This window comes from Gadus chalcogrammus, chromosome 14 (genome assembly GCF_026213295.1).
Source record: "Gadus chalcogrammus isolate NIFS_2021 chromosome 14, NIFS_Gcha_1.0, whole genome shotgun sequence".
NCBI lineage: Eukaryota > Metazoa > Chordata > Actinopteri > Gadiformes > Gadidae > Gadus > Gadus chalcogrammus.
The window spans coordinates 908,613-928,020 of NC_079425.1; the positions used below are offsets into that span (position 1 = coordinate 908,613).

Sequence of the window (19,408 nt, forward strand, 5' to 3'; positions counted from 1 at the left end):
AGGGGCAGCAGCTCATGGATCTGGAGCACAGGTTAACAATAGCCAAGGAGCAGCTGGAGAAGACTGCGCTGGACAAGGTGAATGGAACTCGCCAACCACCATCCCTCTCCCTCTATATCTCTCTCTCTCTCTCCCCCTCTCCCTCTCTCCCCCTGTCTCAATATGCAGACTAGCCTTCTGAAACTGATGCTGTTCCTCATATTTTCTTGGGGTGTGGGTAGGATAAAAACATTGAATAAAATAAATATAACTATTGTATTCCGACCAGTAGCAGGCATCGCTATAAAAATGTGTTTTTCTTTGCTTGTTTTTATTCAAGATTCGGATTGATGTGCAAACAAAGACATCAGACCTCGATCGATACACATAACATATGCAATGGCCAAATACTGTATATATAGAGAATTGTTTACACTCAATTATCTTGGGACGCTCACAGTACCTTCCATGGCCCGTATCACTGTACAGGTCTCTAGGTTGTTTACCATTTTATAATGGGTCACCTAGGCCCGGCTGCCACCTCTTGTCATTGCCTGCACCAGCTAAATTAGCCATCACAGAAACAAAACGAATCGCACTGATTCTATGCTTCTCTTTGGAGAGAATAGGTTGGCCTGAATAGTAAACCTCTTCTACAGAGACTCTCTGTAAAAGAGGTTTACTATCTTCCTCTCTGAGAGGAAGAGTAAGCGAAAGTGAAAGTTAAAGTGAATATAAAGGGGCAGGTTCCTGAGCGGTATGTCCTGTTCTTCCCCACCAGGAGTCTCAGCTCAAGGCCCTGAAGGACACGGTCCACATCTGCTTCTCGGCCGTCCTGCAGAACCAGCACAACGGCGGCAGCCATCGTTTCCCTGCCAGCTCGGCCCAGCTGTTCAGATACTCTCCGCTCATCAACAGCTCCAGAGTCACCTACCAGCAGCCCCACGCCAAGGTACCAGCGACACCGAAATGATTCACCTTGTTACTCAATTCAAGCTTCTTCTTTTTCTTTACCACTTTGGGCCAAAGATCTGCATCTTAAAGTCTGATGAGAAGTGTTGTGCCATCCAGCCTTGTGCTAATTGGTTTTGTTTCTTTCATATTACGGAACCACACAGATATGATTTGGTTTGTCAATTGTACGACTACCACTAAGCAACTGCAGACCAAATATTGTTATCTTTGCCAGTACCTGAAATGTTCCTCATTGCTGTTTTTATAGGAAGCCAAACCATGGCACATAACTCTCTGACAAGCACAAGCCATTATATGATAGTGTTTCATTACAAATGTTTTGCATACTCTGTGCCTTAGCCCAAAGAATATCTGGTTTTCTTCTCCTGTAGCCTGTCAGTTTCTGTCGAAACCAATTACCTATTTCATTACAGCAGTGTGAGGCAGAAACATGAGCATCGCCAAGCATAGCATGAGAGAGAAGGTCTACAACAGGCCAGGCTTTGGGATGCTTTGGTACGACCGCATGACCGGCACAATGAGATCCACGTCCCAGTGACGTCTGACGAGTGAAGCGACCCATCAGACTGACTTCACGTCAGACTCTGTAACGTGTCCCCTGTTCATGGTTACGGAACTCTTTGATTAGATTTGTTATGAATTGTAAGTCCCAGCACGGTGTAATGGAGGCTGATACCATGCCAGAGAGTTCACCTCGCTGCACATCAGAGCTCCCATAATACCCTTTCTGCAATATCAATGAAGCACTCGGCGTCATTAACTTCAATTTAAGTGACTATTTGTCAACCAGATGTCCTGGATATCATCATTCAGAGAGACATCGCCGTGGAAACAATGACTAGATATAACAATGGGGCAAAGACATTCAAAGAACTCGCCGGAAACATGGACATGTCCTGGACCAAGCGGCGGTCTTTTAGCGCCGTCCGTCTCCTTGGCAATGGAGTCTGAAGCTCTCAGCCTGGTGGAAACACTGGGGCCATCAGCTGCTCTTAATAAGGTGTTCCTCACAAACATCTACAGCACCCAAATGCCTTCCCTAGAGCAGTCAAAGGAAGCTTTATTCTAAAGAACAGGTTTTATGCAAAACCCTTTCACATTGGATTTAGGTTTCCCGCAAAAAAGTTTATTTCGGTCATTTATTTCAAAGACCATTTACTTCACTACAGATCACTGTTAACAGCCCTCAGTGGAACGTCGTGAACTCCGCTGTCCCTCAGAGCTCTGGTCACCTCTTGTTTCTCTGAATCCTCTCTACTCCCATCTACTCCTCGCCCTGTTCCCCAACCACAGAGATGTCCTTAGCTTCCTTATTCTTCTTCTTTCTCCTGAAATGCATCTGTTGTAGTCGCTTTTAACTCATCAAACCGACTGTAAGAACCTTGTGCCCTATCTGCCATCCATGATCCTGGTGAGAAATTCTCTTTAAGAGGCTTTTCTCTCATCAGTGCAACTACCCCCCCCCCCCCCCCCCCCCCCCGCCCGTGGGGGCCAGCAAGAGGTTTCTTCTCCTCTTTACATCTCTGTCGGATCATCATCGTTTCGTCGTACCGCTGTCACCAATCAGTGTCACCCCACAGCCGCAATGTAGCCTCACAAAGCAGCCTCACAATGCAGCCTCCACTAAGCCCTGAACCGTTACGCCTCTCAGCCTCCATACTGACGGCTCTCAGCCTCACTACTGACGCCTCTCAGCCTCAGTACTGACTCCTCTCAGCCTCAGTACTGACTCCTCTGAGCTCAGCTAACTGACTCCTCTCAGCCTCTCAGCTCAGTACTGACTCCTCTCAGCCTCAGTACTGACTCCTCTCAGCCTCTCAGCCTCAGACTCTCAGCCTCAGTACTGACTGAGCCTCATACTCCTCTCAGCCTCTCAGCCTCAGTACTGAGGCTGAGAGGCGTCAGTAGTGAGGCTGAGAGGCGTCAGTACTGACGCCTCTCAGCCTCAGTACTGACGCCTCTCAGCCTCTCTACTGACTCCTCTGAGCCTCAGTACTGACGCCTCTCAGCCTCTCAGCCTCACTACTGACGCATCTCAGCCTCAGTACTGACGCCTCTCAGCCTCTCTACTGACTCCTCTGAGCCTCAGTACTGACGCCTCTCAGCCTCTCAGCCTCACTACTGACGCATCTCAGCCTCAGTACTGACGCCTCTCAGCCTCTCAGCCTCACTACTGACTCCTCTGAGCCTCAGTACTGACACCTCTCAGCCTCTCAGCCTCTCAGCCTCACTACTGACGCATCTCAGCCTCAGTACTGACGCCTCTCAGCCTCTCAGCCTCACTACTGACTCCTCTGAGCCTCAGTACTGACGCCTCTCAGCCTCTCAGCCTCTCAGCCTCACTACTGACGCATCTCAGCCTCAGTACTGACTCCTCTGAGCCTCAGTACTGACGCCTCTCAGCCTCAGTACTGACTCCTCTCAGCCTCAGTACTGACTCCTCTGAGCCTCAGTACTGACTCCTCTCAGCCTCTCAGCCTCAGTACTGAGGCTGAGAGGCGTCAGTAGTGAGGCTGAGAGGCGTCAGTACTGACGCCTCTCAGCCTCAGTACTGACGCCTCTCAGCCTCTCAGCCTCACTACTGACGCATCTCAGCCTCAGTACTGACGCCTCTCAGCCTCTCTACTGACTCCTCTGAGCCTCAGTACTGACGCCTCTCAGCCTCTCAGCCTCACTACTGACGCATCTCAGCCTCAGTACTGACGCCTCTCAGCCTCTCAGCCTCACTACTGACTCCTCTGAGCCTCAGTACTGACGCCTCTCAGCCTCTCAGCCTCTCAGCCTCACTACTGACGCATCTCAGCCTCAGTACTGACGCCTCTCAGCCTCAGTACTGACGCCTCTCAGCCTCTCTACTGACTCCTCTGAGCCTCAGTACTGACGCCTCTCAGCCTCAGTACTGACGCCTCTCAGCCTCTCTACTGACTCCTCTGAGCCTCAGTACTGACGCCTCTCAGCCTCTCAGCCTCAGTACTGACGCCTCTCAGCCTCACTACTGACTCCTCTGAGCCTCAGTACTGACGCCTCTCAGCCTCTCTACTGACTCCTCTGAGCCTCAGTACTGACGCCTCTCAGCCTCTCAGCCTCAGTACTGACGCCTCTCAGCCTCAGTACTGACTCCTCTGAGCCTCAGTACTGACGCCTCTCAGCCTCTCTACTGACTCCTCTGAGCCTCAGTACTGACGCCTCTCAGCCTCTCTACTGACTCCTCTGAGCCTCAGTACTGACGCCTCTCAGCCTCTCAGCCTCAGTACTGACGCCTCTCAGCCTCAGTACTGACTCCTCTGAGCCTCAGTACTGACGCCTCTCAGCCTCTCAGCCTCAGTACTGACGCCTCTCAGCCTCAGTACTGACCTCTGAGCCTCAGTACTGACGCCTCTCAGCCTCTCAGCCTCAGTACTGACGCCTCTCAGCCTCACTACTGACTCCTCTGAGCCTCAGTACTGACGCCTCTCAGCCTCTCTACTGACTCCTCTGAGCCTCAGTACTGACGCCTCTCAGCCTCTCAGCCTCAGTACTGACGCCTCTCAGCCTCAGTACTGACTCCTCTGAGCCTCAGTACTGACGCCTCTCAGCCTCAGTACTGACTCCTCTGAGCCTCAGTACTGACGCCTCTCAGCCTCTCTACTGACTCCTCTGAGCCTCAGTACTGACGCCTCTCAGCCTCTCAGCCTCAGTACTGACGCCTCTCAGCCTCAGTACTGACTCCTCTGAGCCTCAGTACTGACGCCTCTCAGCCTACATTCCAGGGGGGAGAAAAACGCAGAAGGAGACGAGTTCATTCCAGACGATCTCTCTCTCTCATCGTCAGCCTGAGCCAAACCGACACAAGCAGCCAGTTAGGATCGCTTCCCACCACAATTACACGCTGCGGCATCGATAGCGCGCTAATTAAGTTATTGTCTGCCAACGCTCATGATGTACGCTGACAAACGTTACAGAGACATGCAGACCTCGAGTCAGCCATGGCTGGCTGTTCTGGAGTCAGCCGCCTTCTGGCCACCTGTAGAGGACGCACCCGGCGTAATTGCCCTGATGCTGGAGACTGGTCCCTTGTGATTTATTCAGGGGAGCCTGCTGTAGTAAGGTGACTCCCAGCCCTTGCTGCGATGCGTGGGATCGGAGGGGGGGTGAAGGTGTTGTTGTCGGGGGGTGAGGGTTGTGGGGGGGTGCAGGGAAGGGGGAGCAATTCATTTAAATCACTGCCAAAAAATAATAATCCAACGATATTAACGAGTACAAAGACGACCCGGACGGTGCGGGCAGAATAAGGCTCATTGTAGAGTTTGGACTCGCAGGAAGGCAAATGTCATGCCCTCAGCTCTTTGAAGACGTACGCTGTGCTTTATTATTCTGCCAAACAGCAGGAGTGCGCTCAGTTTGCTTCAGAACATAATTAAATCGGTTATCCTTGCTTCTGCTGCGTATTTATCCATCTATCAAGAGTTTAATACTTGTGAAAAGTAGCTGAGTGCATGACTTATCACGTGTGTTTTTTTCTGGTGGTAATCAAAAGGCAATTATTTAGTTGATAGTCAATCATAAAAGCACACTGCTGGATGAGCAGAGAAACCTTCAACTCTTAAGTATTTCTCCCAAGATGATTATTCTAAAGTGGGACCCAGCGGAAAGTGGGTTTGCTTTCTCTGGATAATAATAACAATACAAGTTGCACCATCAAACTCAAATCTTTTCCCATAGTTTGATTTGTGTTGTTTTTTGGGAATCCCAAAGTGGATAAGGGTAGATCTATTTGTTCCAGAGCATACCGCCGCCCTCTTTCAGCCTAATGTCTGAAGTGTGAGTTACTGTAATGGCCTTTAAGCTCTGGTAAATACAACACTACAGATAAGCAGAGCATTTACCAGAGCCTTACCTTATACACTCACACACTCACGCACACCAACGTGCTGTCGAGAGATTCATTAGAGCGAGCTGCAGAGATCAGCAGGACGGCTGCAGAGGCTGCTTCATGTTTAACGGCCTTGGCGAGAGGCGGTCCTCCTGGTCTGATAAAGCGCCGTTTTCCATCTCCGTAACGAGAGATGATGGCTCTCGAAGCCTGCGGAGATACCGTGTGCTCGCCCTCCCCGCCGCCCTCTCCTGATGGTCTCCTTGTCTCAGGAAATATAAGCGTGGCAGACATCTCAGCCACGGACTGGGTGTTGTGGGGGGGGGGTTAGGGTATCAGGGGGGTTGTGGGGGTGTTCATGGGCCAGGAGCTGATGCTGTATGTTGTGGAACTTCAAGATCGATTTTAATAATCTTTGCTTTGATCATCGTGTGAACATAGGACTGGTGGGAGCCTCCCTTGTTGTTAGTGTTACAAGTTAACCAGCTAACTTTCTGACCGGCGGGTCAGTGTTTGCATGGTTATAAAACGGATGGTTCCAGTCCTGGATTTCTGATCTTGATTCTGATGGCTCGAAGGTTGTTTTAAAATACCCCAACAATAATGCTTCAAATAACTAATCAAATTCGCCATCTAACTTGTAAGCCATGACCCCTTGTGTTACAGACTCCATCGCGTCTAGTCAGTCTCTATCGAGGGTCCTCATCACTTGACACTTGGCTACTCGATGCTTTTGCACAGGACAATATATGTGTGGAAGTACCTGGCACCATACAGGCCACCGTAGCACCTCTGTTGTTGGAGAGGGAGGGGTGAGGTGGTGTTTGTGTTCAGTTGGACGCAACCGCAACCTCATCTCTAGACGTCGATAATCCTACAAACTGCACCTTTAAAGCATCTCTGGTTTGTTTTGCTGCATGAGGAGCTATATTTTTGGTGGAAGCATTTAAAATTTGCATTTTTTTTTTAAAAACGTACTTCGTAGACTATAGTAGTAACTGTTTCATGTTGATTTCGCTGCTATGTCGTTTAACCAACCGATTTATTAAACTGTTATATACTCTGCTTTGCGAGGTGCTGAAGAACCTCCCCTAGCCGTTCTAAACCTCAGCCTCTCGAGGTGCATCGCTTGGTTTTAAACTCCGGAGTCGGATTCTGTTTATTCAGGGTGGGAGCTTTTAAAGCTGAGTAATAATGGATGATCCTCTGAAGCCCCAAAATGGCCACTTTCTCAAGTGCTTCCTAGTTCAGTGAATATTCTGGAAGATATGTCGTCAGCTGACAAAACGAGAGCGGTGTTGACAGTGACAGTTTGAGGCGCTCTCGCCTCATGTTGCCAATGTATCACTTAAGTTCTCAGGAGGCCATTTTTGACCCAGTTAAGGATTGTGTGTGGAATAAAAGGATTCAGAAAGAAGGGGCTGCAATGGCAGAGTTGCTTTGAGAGAAAAGCCAAGTCGACTCTTCTGCCGCGGATCCTCTGATGTGGAGGAGAAGGGAGAGGAAGCTGCAAACACTGAGAGACATCAGCGCAAACCTCTTGTTCAAATGACACGGCCAATCAGCCTTGTTTACCCACACCACTCAAAGACGATTCACAGGGGGTGGAAACTTGCAGGGTCTGTGGGATGTGCTGTTGTTGGTATGAAAGGTGGGCGAGGTGTAAAAGAACATCCTTTGTAGAAACGTAATGATCTGCTTGGTAATACCGTAGCGCTGGATTCCCCCAATAACTATATTGATATTTAATTCCAGAAGGATAGGATTTCTGCAGAGTGTTTAACCCACTGGCCTATTTGTAGTAACACAATATGTTGTTAATGTATAATTCAGTACGTTGGCCATCAGCCATCAGGATTCCAGTCTCAAGGCCAAACAAACACCAGTTGAAGTGACGGGTGTTCAGCCCACGAGGACCCACTCATATGGGCTGTGCATTGATCAGTCGAACAAAAACGGCAGAAACGGAAGCTGGGGGGGAGAAGAGACCCACTTCACTGTCTGCTAACTCTTTACCAGGGCTCCACTGTCTGCTAACTCTTTACCAGGGCTTCACTGTCTGCTAACTCTTGACCAGGGCTCCACTGTCTGCTAACTCTTTACCAGGGCACCACTGTCTGCTAACTCTTTACCAGGGCTCCACTGTCTGCTAACTCTTTACCAGGGATCCACTGTATGCTAACTCTTTACCAGGGCTCCACTGTCTGCTAACTCTTTACCAGGGCTCCACTGTGCTAACTCTTTACCAGGGCTCCACTGTCTGCTAACTCTTTACCAGGGATCCACTGTATGCTAACTCTTTACCAGGGCTCCACTGTCTGCTAACTCTTTACCAGGGCTCCACTGTCTGCTAACTCTTTACCAGGGGTCCACTGTATGCTAACTCTTTACCAGGGGTCCCTTGTATGCTAACTCTTTACCAGGGATGCACTGTCTGCTAACGCTACGCTTCACATTTGATATGTTTGAGGTCATGAGCCGACCTCTCTCCGTCGTGTTAAAAGTCCCAGTGTCATCAATCAATGCTCTTTCCCCTTGATCACATCCAAAACAAGATGTTATCTCTTTTTAAAAATAATTTGTAACGTATTCAGATATTATTCTGCCACAATGTAAATTATAATTCGACATAATTACATTTTGTGTTTTTGATTTTTTGATAACCAAATCCCAGATGAAAGTATAATTAAGCAGCAAAGACGACATCATGCCGTTTAACCTCAAAGAGTAACTGTTTGTTGTCTTTGTTTCTCGACGTGTTTCAGGATATCTCCAAAGTGCGGAGGCTGGTGAAGCCCAGCCAGGCGCCCGGGGACACGGGCGTAACGAGGAGAGAGAACGGCAGCCTCCCGGCCTGCCAGATGGAGAAGGTGAGCCCTCGGAGTAATTAAACTGTAATGACCGGGTCCAGAGCCAATCAGCTTCATCTGTTCGTTGGATTTCTCTTCGGGCTCCAAACAGCCCGTTTCTACTGCTGGTTTCCTCCGTTCAGTTTCAGAACGCAAACATTTAGCTGTTTCCATGGCTTCGGTGATAATTTGGGTTTTGTAATCTGAACAACGGTTATAAAACACATGTGGACCTCCTAGTGCAGTGTAGAGAGCTGGCTGCGGGTCGCTCACATCGTGTAGAATCACCCACGCACTTCCCTCAAAGCAGCAGCGTCATTGAAGAGGGAGAAGGAGTCTGTGTGGTGACACACCAGACACACAAACCCTATTTCCCAATCCCACTGGAGCATGGTGAGCAGTTCTGTTGCTCTGGGACTCATGAATATTGGCTGAAACAAACGGCCATCATCGTGCCCAACTCAACAGATTATCCTATTCAGAAGCAGCCATTGAATTGCGTTTCCATTCAGCGTAGAACCGCATTCTACCTTAGACCAGGGATGCTGAGCTTGCCAAACGCGTGATTGGTTGCATGGCTCCAAGAGGGTTTAATGATTTTAAGCGGATGGGAGGGATGCAAACTGAAGACAGAAAGACTGAATGGGTTTCCTCCAACTTGTTTATCAATAACCCGTCCTGGGTCCGTCGGTGAAGCTCAGAAGATGGGATGTGTGGAGGCGCATGCCATCTCCGGAGGAAATTACTCTTTGCGGAAGAGCCGTCAAAGAGGTTGTTCCGTAATGAAATCTTGCCAAAAACAATGTTCGCTGGTGTACTATAATTGATGACATCTTTCTGGCAAGCTGGTAAAAAGGGAAAATCCTTCTCGGAGAGGGAGAGGCTTTTTGATCGAGATAAGAAGGGACACATGGAGGCAGGAGACGCAGATATTGTACTTTCCTCATGACCACATCTCCCCTTTTCTTCCTGCTGGCTCAGAGGAAGTAGAGAGAGACAAATCCTAAGAGCCAGAATCATTTTCTCAATATAAATTTAAAAATGAAAGATAATAATCTGTAATTTGAGTAGACTTTGCTGTTATCGACGGCCCAAATTTCTTTGGTCAAATATCCGTTTTTAATATATTCTGGAAAAAACCAGAGCCATCATGTGATTTCACAATAGGATGGCTCAAAGCTACAGAATATAACTATAACAAATTATATCACAAATTAAGAAATTAACAGATTGTTCACAGACTTTAAAGGGCTTCTAAACACACTGCTGTACAGTGCTGCAGCTTGCCCCAAGCAGGGAGAATATGCATATTAATGCCTCATCCTGGGTGAGATAAGGCCAATAACAATGATGAATGAATACGGTCTCTGGGGGCCCTGTCGCGTGTGCACTGGCCCGTTTCTAGAGCTCCCAGAGGAACAGAACTTATTTATCAGGCCACGGCAATGCTGTTATTTACCAGAGTGGCCAATGTCAAGGTAAAGTTAGGCTAGTAGAAAACTTGTTGGGTGTCTAGAGAGCGAGTCTAGATATGCTAATCAACATATGGATGGTTGGTCCAGGGTAATTATAATCAGATTTGTGTTGGCGTCAAAAGGCGGCGTCCTGCCGAGCGCTGGTCCGGGGTTTGCCCTGCGCCGAGGGCTGGTCCGGGGGTAGCCCTGCGCCGAGGGCTGGTCCGGGGGTAGCCCTGCGCCGAGGGCTGGTCCGGGGGTAGCCCTGCGCCGAGGGCTGGTCCGGGGGTAGCCCTGCGCCGAGGGCTGGTCCGGGGGTAGCCCTGCGCCGAGGGCTGGTCCGGGGGTAGCCCTGCGCCGAGCGGCGGAGCGCCGAGCGGCGGAGCGCCGAGCGGCGGAGCCCTGCTAACACCCGTCGGGGACCGGCATGGGCCCTGGAACGTACACGGGACCAGTGGCAGGAAACCTGGAGAACGCATTAAGTCCTAGGCGTATCAACACGCTCCGAGTTCAGAAACAAATATTTGACTCTCCCCGGTTGTAATTGGAAGGCGTTTATTTGTTGTGTGCTGTTCTCTTCGAGCGAGGACCGCAAATCTTCAGCAAATAAAAATGGAACCCAGAAGCAGAATGGCGTGCCTACCAGCTGGGAGCAGAGGCTGGAAAAGGCCTTCCTCCCTCCTAGGATAACACCAGACCTTCCTCCTTCCTAGGATAACAGCAGGCCTTCCTCCCTCCTCGGATAACGCCAGGCCTTCCTCCCTCCTAGGATAACACCAGACCTTCCTCCTTCCTCGGATAACGCCAGGCCTTCCTCCCTCCTAGGATAACGCCAGGTCTTCCTCCCTCCTAGGGTAACACCAGGCCTTCCTCCCTCCTAGGGTAACACCAGGTCTTCCTCGCTCGGCTTCCCCCTCCTAACTCTACTATTCCAGGAAAGCAAGCTCTATCAGTCCCGTCGAACCACAAATGTCCCGTTGCGTACAGGGTGAAGAGCTGTTTATAGATACCAGCCTCTCACCGATTACCATCGCTGCCGCCTCTCCGCGTTCAGAAGATCCAGCGAATCCTCCCCCCCCACAAGCACTTCAACACAGGATGGAGGCACAACAGCAGCTTTTCGAGCTAATGCTCCAATGGAGTGTTTTGTTTACTGGTGGACTTTATTGGGACTGTGGGCTTTTAATGTTCACCTGTTAGTCTTTTAATTGCACCATGATGTACTTTGGTGAAAATGAAATGTCATTGTCAATATGGATGCTTGAGTCAATAATCCTGATCCTGATCCCAAATACACCACATTTTTCACATTTGAGGCACAAGCCATCGGGTTGATTATTCCCTCGTGCCGTTATCAGGAAGTATATGTGATATGTGCTATGACATTGGCGCTGAGAGTGTGCCGTTCTATTAGATGCACATAAACATCCAAAGGGAAACCTGCCTGCATGTCTGATGCAGAGGGTAAAATAAATGGACTTTCCAAATCATTTTTCTATGTTGGCATTTTGCACCAGGAAACGGAAACGGCAGCAAGAGACCGCTTGAGACCACACTCCGAAAACCAAAACGCTCACCTTCCAGGATATTTAACCCGTGACGCGTGTACAGAGTGTAACACTGAACCTCCTCTTCTGCCCCTGTAGACGGGCCGCGACTGTTTCCCAAATCAAACCAAGGACGCGTTCCTGGAGAGCAGGACGCTGCCTGAGAGTCATCAGGTAAATAGGCTTCATTTAATCCAGACAAAGGATGCTTCTGTTGGCTGCTTAATCAAGAGCAAATTAAAGATGTGTGGATGATGTGCTGACAGATATATTATTCATGGTCCAGGGGCGCCTCTGGAGACTGAAGCTCTAGGAAGGTGCATGAGAACATCGTGGTGCAGCTTTACACGTTTGCTCGCTCACATGCGGAGGTTTCAGGCTTTAGGTCGGCCGGGGGAAGAGCTGACGCAATCACTTTCTGTTAGCACTCATTACTTAGTGTTGGAAATAAGCAAGGCAGCAGATGCATAGGCAGGAAAACAAACACAAACCATATATCAGGGTTCAGCAATACTGGGGTACTGAGCATCCACTGAGTATATACTGGGGTATTGCATTCAATAAAGCATCCTTTGAAATATGAGTGCGTAGAAAGAAGGAAATAACGTTTTTTTAGAAACCGCCACTTATACCCACACATTCTTAATTATTCTGTGCATTTCCTTTCAACACATGGAGCACACATCCTGTTGAAATCCATCCTCCTTGATGTATTTACCATGTAGGACAGTGGATGCCCTAGAACACAGTAATATCCGCATTGATTTGCATGGGTCCCTGTAGGCTGAGCTGTACCAGTGTTGTCAGTACTCTGTCATCGTTACGCCACGGGGCTGAAGTGTTGCTCTGTGGCCCGCCACCCGCCTGCTATTAATACACACGGCGCTCTCTGATAAGAGAGGAGCCAGGTCGGAGTAGGTTGGTTATGATTGGGGTTTCTGTAGGAGGTTCTCCCTACCTGGGCAGGGTCCCCTGCTCTGCTAGACCACACAAGTTGCATCCGACTATAGGATCCCCCCTGAGCAAGATAATCATCAACGTCTTGGTTAAATGTCGTCTTTTATGATCTGTTTAGCAATCTCCATTGTAGCTTTTGATGGTTTATATTTCACAAATCGAAACATAAGTAGGCCTATTGTGTGTTTATTTGATTAGCTAATCAAGGACAATCCACCAACAATGATGATGCTGAGGTATAAACTGACACTTTTATCATTAAGGTCAGCCGCGAGCGATGGCACTCAGCTGCTGTGGTAATTGCAAAACACAAAATGGTTCATGTTAGCAAGACAGAGTCCCACCTTTGCCATTACACCGAGTTGTTTGACTAAAGTGAGGTTTATGGTTCTGTTAGTTTCCTCCGTGGAGGATGGTGCGTACGGACGTGGATGCCTGCATCCTCCGTTACGTCTCAGGTTGTTGATAGTGTCTCCCCTAATGCCCTCGGCCACCCCTGCACCTCGCACAAAGTGGCTCGGCCCGCTGCTCCCGGTTCTTCTCCATGACCCATCGGGGCGGGATGGACTGAGCGAGAGGTTTCTGAGTTCATCCTCCAGTGGTCCGTCTCCGCGGCGTACCGGTGGTCCCAGGACCACGATGCTTCACCCCTCCTTATCTCTGGAGAATCGGGAATTCATTCACTAGCTCGGATGTAGGAGTTGCTTTGGATAGTGGCGTCAGTTAAATCACTCAATGGTACATCCAAAGGTTACCTTCTTTAAAGTGCACGCTTGTGCTCATTTAATTGTATTTAGCATTGCTGATGTTCTACTTCCCATAAGCTGTGACCTTTGAGGCTGTACTGGCTTAATGGTTTAGCTAAAGAATCATCTCCTTGCTAATGGAGCCAATTAACCAGGAGGACCGTCTCTCCTCAAGCGGCTGAATAGAAATGAAGAGTAAAGGCCAAAGTGTGGCTTTTTTAAAATGAGTTAATCTCCACAATCTATGAGTCTGACCATCAGGTAGTGAGAACCTCCTAAAGAAAACCCAATCATAACCAACCTACTCCGACCTGGCTTCTTTCTTATTAAAGGGAACAAGCCTTCGATGGACTTTGCCCTCAAACAGAAGGGACCTCTTAGGAAACCGCATTGTGAGCACACAGTGAGTAATGTGCAGCACACACACCTAACAGCAGATGTGTGTGTGCGCATTGAGGAGCACTCCGCAAACTGAACTCGCCGTGACTTTTAATCCATCAGAGGCGCCCTCACCATAGGACAAAACATTGTATGACATGCTAGTGTGCTAATGTCCTCAATACCATACCCCCCCCCCCCCTCCCCCGGCCAACGAACAACACAGCAGGGGTATTATCTGCAGCCCCACCACATGCCTGTGAACTCTCTTTATCGTCCTCCTCAACAGGGGGGAGGGAAAGCTTTGGCCCGAGGTGGACTCCATATTTCATTGCACCATTTAGGTCAAGATCCACTCGCCCTCTTGCTTCCACTAGGGGGCGACAAACTAGGCACTGACGATACGTAGCCATATCGTTAGTGTGATTACGACATGGAGAGTAAAAATAATAAATTACATTTGTATAACCTTTAGAGTGGGGGTTATTGTCATGTTGTGTGAGCAAAGGTTATACCTTTGCTTATACCGCCACCAAAACCTTTTTAATCTATTTTTTTTCGGTCCAAATAACTGCATTTGGTGCTCGGGGCTGAATTATATTGTCGTTGTGGTTAGATGAAAAAATTTGACCGCATTCCAAAACGATGGAGAAGTCTTGTTGATGGGCAGGATTCCATGAACGACAATACAACTGAAAAACGTTAGGATTTCAGAGTTGCGTTCTGCGTAACCACGAGGTAAGTGCAGAAGCAGAAGGCAGCAGAGGCGGAGTGGCCGTCGGGACGATCGGGAGATTTCCCGGTCGGCCGGCGAGGTCAGGTGGACCGGCCCGCAATTGTGTAGCGGCCTGCGAAGTCAGTTGGACCGGCCCACAGTTGTGAGCGGCCGCGAAGCGTCTGCAAGCCGGCCCTGAGCATAATTTATTCCCCGTCAAGACCCCGCGAAAATCCCCGAAATAAACAATATATATCTCGTGAACATCCAACCAATATTTATACCACTTGCTTACTCTCTATGTCTCATTCATGTTTTTTTTTTTATATTATTATTTTTTACTTCATTTAATTCTTCATTCAAATTCAAACCAAAAAAAACGTTGTTGGCGGGGGGGGGGGGAAGGGCCGGACCGGGGAGGATTCTCCCGGTGGCTGTTAGTGTCCCACTCCGCCCCTGGAAGGCAGCATGTGTTTCACCCCTGATAAACGTTGGGGCGGCAGCGACCTGCCTGCATGGGAAGGTGCTGTTAATGTTGATGAGATACTTTCCACCCGGGCTGCAGACACAATGGGTCGCAGGCAGTTGGAGGCTAGTGGCATAGGACTGCACAAGTGAGATGTGCTTCATCGAGTAAATACTGTTTTTATCATAACGTTGTGGCCCACTGACTTATCTTCTACCAGGGTTAGGGCTAGCCCATCTGCTTTTTTTTTTCTGAACTCATTTCAATTCATAACTAAGAAATACTTGTGTGTCCTTAAGAAAGCCTTAACCAAGCCCCGTGGGCCGGTCCCCGTAGCTGGTCAGCGCAGACGGGCCTGGAGCTAAAGCATCAGCGGATCCACATGACCCGGTCTCTCAGACCTCCTCCGCTCATAAGACCGATGGACGCTAAACAAATATTCTTGGATTGGTCGCTTGGATTTATTAAGTGTTGTACACACGCAGACACTTGATTTGTGTCAAAGCAAGCGGAACAAGTGTTGGTTTGAGTGGCGGCTGAGCACTGGAAACGCTGTAGGCCAGGCGACCTGCTCCGTTCCTTCTGCCTCCTCCATGTGGGAGACGTGGTTCTCCGTCAGATGGAGACGCTGTAGGCCAGGCGACCTGCTCCGTTCCTTCTGCCTCCTCCATGTGGGAGACGGTGGTTCTCCGTCAGATGGAGACGCTGTAGGCCAGGCGACCTGCTCCGTTCCTTCTGCCTCCTCCATGTGGGAGACGGTGGTTCTCTGTCAGATGGAGGCGCTGTAGGCCAGGCGACCTGCTCCGTTCCTTCTGCCTCCTCCATGTGGGAGACGGTGGTTCTCCGTCAGATGGAGGCGCTGTAGGCCAGGCGACCTGCTCCGTTCCTTCTGCCTCCTCCATGTGGGAGACGGTTCTCCGTCAGATGGAGGCGCTGTAGGCCAGGCGACCTGCTCCGTTCCTTCTGCCTCCTCCATGTGGGAGACGGTTCTCCGTCAGATGGAGGCGCTGTAGGCCAGGCGACCTGCTCCGTTCCTTCTGCCTCCTCCATGTGGGAGACGGTTCTCCGTCAGATGGAGGCGCTGTAGGCCAGGCGACCTGCTCCGTTCCTTCTGCCTCCTCCATGTGGGAGACGGTTCTCCGTCAGATGGAGGCGCTGTAGGCCAGGCGACCTGCTCCGTTCCTTCTGCCTCCTCCATGTGGGAGACGGTTCTCCGTCAGATGGAGGCGCTGTAGGCCAGGCGACCTGCTCCGTTCCTTCTGCCTCCTCCATGTGGGAGACGGTTCTCCGTCAGATGGAGACGCTGTAGGCCAGGCGACCTGCTCCGTTCCTTCTGCCTCCTCCATGTGGGAGACGGTTCTCCGTCAGATGGAGGCGCTGTAGGCCAGGCGACCTGCTCCGTTCCTTCTGCCTCCTCCATGTGGGAGACGGTGGTTCTCTGTCAGATGGAGGCGCTGTAGGCCAGGCGACCTGCTCCGTTCCTTCTGCCTCCTCCATGTGGGAGACGGTTCTCCGTCAGATGGAGGCGCTGTAGGCCAGGCGACCTGCTCCGTTCCTTCTGCCTCCTCCATGTGGGAGACGTGGTTCTCCGTCAGATGGAGACGCTAAGCCCCAGAGGTCACCCAATACCAACGCACTGCAGGTGCTGGCTTTCTTCTGATGTACATTTGGGATCTGTTGTTAGTGACACCAGACCAGGATCAACCAAGTATTTACACAGATGGAGAATCTAATTGTATCGTACTTTGCTATTTGTACAAATATCTTGTGTGGTAATGTTGAAAAAAGAGAAACTGCGTTTAGTTTTACAAAGTACTGCTACCAATTGAAAGTCAAACAAAGTCTTCTCATAATAGTATTTCATAGTGTAATTAATCAATATTATTATACAAAAAGAAATCCTACATGTAAGCAATGCAGTCAATCATGCCAATGTAACTGAGGGGTTTCTGCGTGGTGTCTTTTACATTGAGTGAGGCACACACAGGAGTCGAGTTAGGAGGGTTTACTCCTTTTTAAGAGACAAAGAACACGGGCGTCCGAAAACATCCACAGAATCTCTCTCCACTCAGCTCTGAGCGTCAGTGCTCACTGAAGCTAGCTTAATATATTCTTTAACTAATAATGAAAACATGCGGAAGATAAATTATAAAAATGTAGCAAAGCATAAAACGGTCTCAAAGAAATGAATTAAATAAAAAGACAGTATATAAGATATATAAACCAATTAGGTAGTAGAAATAGAATCAAAAAAGTTTTTTTTTTTTACACAGTGCATCAATTGTCTTTTTCCTCAACTCATTTTGCGTTTTATACAATAAGCAATGTCAAAAACACATGGCAACAGGCATACCTTTTTTAAGAGGAGAAAAAAAAAACATTGGCGTCACACACAATCCACAGAATCTCTCTCCACTGTACAAAATAAAGGAAACAAATATTTGACTACACATATTAAATCACACAGCTGCATTCAAAATGTCAACACAGACATGCAGCTAAATTTTTCCCATGGTAAATCTCAAGCGTCCGGGAAACCCCGTAGTAGACTGCGGGTAGCTTAAGCCAGATCACCAAACATTGAACACAATTAAAAGTCAGTTTTTACAAAATTGTAATGACTGAAGTCATTCAGTCATTAAGTTGCCTGCACACCGGGAATTTCTCCCGCATGCCCAAAAGCACGTCACAAAGCAGTGTGAATTACTATAATTGTTTAAGGACAACAAACAAAAAGTTTATAAAAAAATCAAAGGGAGAGAGATCTAAACATTACTTACCAGCTCCGAGCATCAGCGCTCACTGAAGCTGGAGACACAATGCCAAATGACTCCCTGGAGATACAAAAAGGTTTGCTATGGAAAATGACATTGTGGAACCAATTTACATAGGGAACAATTTTGGGGGAGTTCACAATAGAAAAAGGTGTGAATAATGACCAAAAATAAAATAAAATAAAATAGAATTTAGCTTGGCTAAACCAACATGTCTGATCATTAAGGTGCAATTCCTTTTTCCCCAGCTGATGGATCACAGAATGCTTCCTGAGTGTAAAACTATAATTGTGTTATACTTGTGTTGCCATCTCGCTCACAGTCCTTCTCCTTCTGTTCCCCACAGCAGAGGAGCCCGACGCAGATTGGACACATAACCACGGCTCTCCCAGACGACAGGAAGGAGGTAGATGATGACGGCACCAAAAAAGACAAAGCAACATGAATCCCCCCAACCACAACCACAGACCACTGAGTGGACAGCTTGTCCATGGAAATCCGAACCCTAGCATTATCTGGAAGATGTTTAAAGAGCACACGCTAAAGCACGCACACACATGAGTGCACACAAACCTGCATATACATACCTTGTTTGCGACCGCAGGAACACTAAAACTGTCCATGATTTGATCAAGCCCTTTGTTTTGACCACCTGTTTGGAAACCCCATAGTAAACGGCATGCATTCTAGAGTTCTTTTGAGGTAGTAATGGCACTGGTAACGTTCATGATTGTTCATCTGTTGTTTACTAAATAGATTTTAGTTGTGTTTTGTTTTGAGCGAGGACACTGCTTTCTTAATGTGTGAACTTTCTAGTAAAATCCCTTTGCACTGGTGAGGTCTGACACTGTATATTGTGGTAAGAACACAATTTTACAAAAAAATACAAAAAATACAAAAAAAGTATTAATACTTAACTTTGACTATCATTTGTCATTCATTGTAGCAAGGTTAATTTACTCCACATTTTTGAAATATATAGCCTCAAGTTGGCTGGCCAACTGTTGAACATTTAATATTTCAGAGCTCTCTATGCCTTTAACACACGGGGGCTAGGGGCCGAGACTCACACTGAGTCGTTTCCATGAGAACGTGCCATGCACTGAGTAGTTATTCCTAGCTACATTTATCTGTGTTATCTGACCTTTCTGTGCCCTTTCAATAAACCGTAATTTTCAGTAAATGTGTGATGAATAAATGGTTATTTGTTGGAAATAAATGAGGGGTTTTGTCATTTATACCTGAGGAGGAATAAGAGACGGAAAGTTGGCGCTGAATGTGAGAGCAAACAGCGCTACAAGCAGAGAGAGGCGAGCGGACAATCGCTAGTTTAGATCATGAAAGGAAAAGGTTAGTCATAGATTAGGCAGAATGTGTAATTATCTCATTGGAATTACCCGACACAGCACCTGATTGGTCAACAAGACCTTTAGAACGTGATCAAATCAGCATGGCTAGACTGATCAAATGAAAATGGCCTAATATCTAATATTACCCCTTCGTTGATTGGACCATTACACGGTGCTACTAGCTTAGAAAATACATATTCATGTAGGGAAATATTTTATTGAAGCAAATATCACGACAAGAATTTGTGCTCACCTTTCCTGTAAACACGTTGGAAGCTACAGGCAGTTCAATAAATTACAGCTCCCATTGATTGAAGCAGCTGTCGCCGTATTCTTCTCATGTAGCATCTGTTGCATCTGATAAACA

General features: G+C 48.2%; 1 protein-coding gene across 1 annotated transcript in view; it reads left to right on the top strand.

The window, feature by feature from the left end:
• Positions 1-18,842, top strand: part of luzp2 (leucine zipper protein 2) — a 65,168-nt gene extending 46,326 nt beyond the window's left edge. Inside the window, exons 9-13 of the mRNA XM_056607989.1 lie at positions 3-77; positions 761-931; positions 8,572-8,676; positions 11,756-11,830; positions 18,039-18,842. Of these exons, the coding sequence (XP_056463964.1) occupies positions 3-77; positions 761-931; positions 8,572-8,676; positions 11,756-11,830; positions 18,039-18,137 (525 nt within the window). The 3' untranslated portion in view covers positions 18,138-18,842. The remainder of the gene's footprint in view (positions 1-2; positions 78-760; positions 932-8,571; positions 8,677-11,755; positions 11,831-18,038) is intronic.
• The last annotated feature ends 566 nt before the right edge of the window (positions 18,843-19,408 follow it).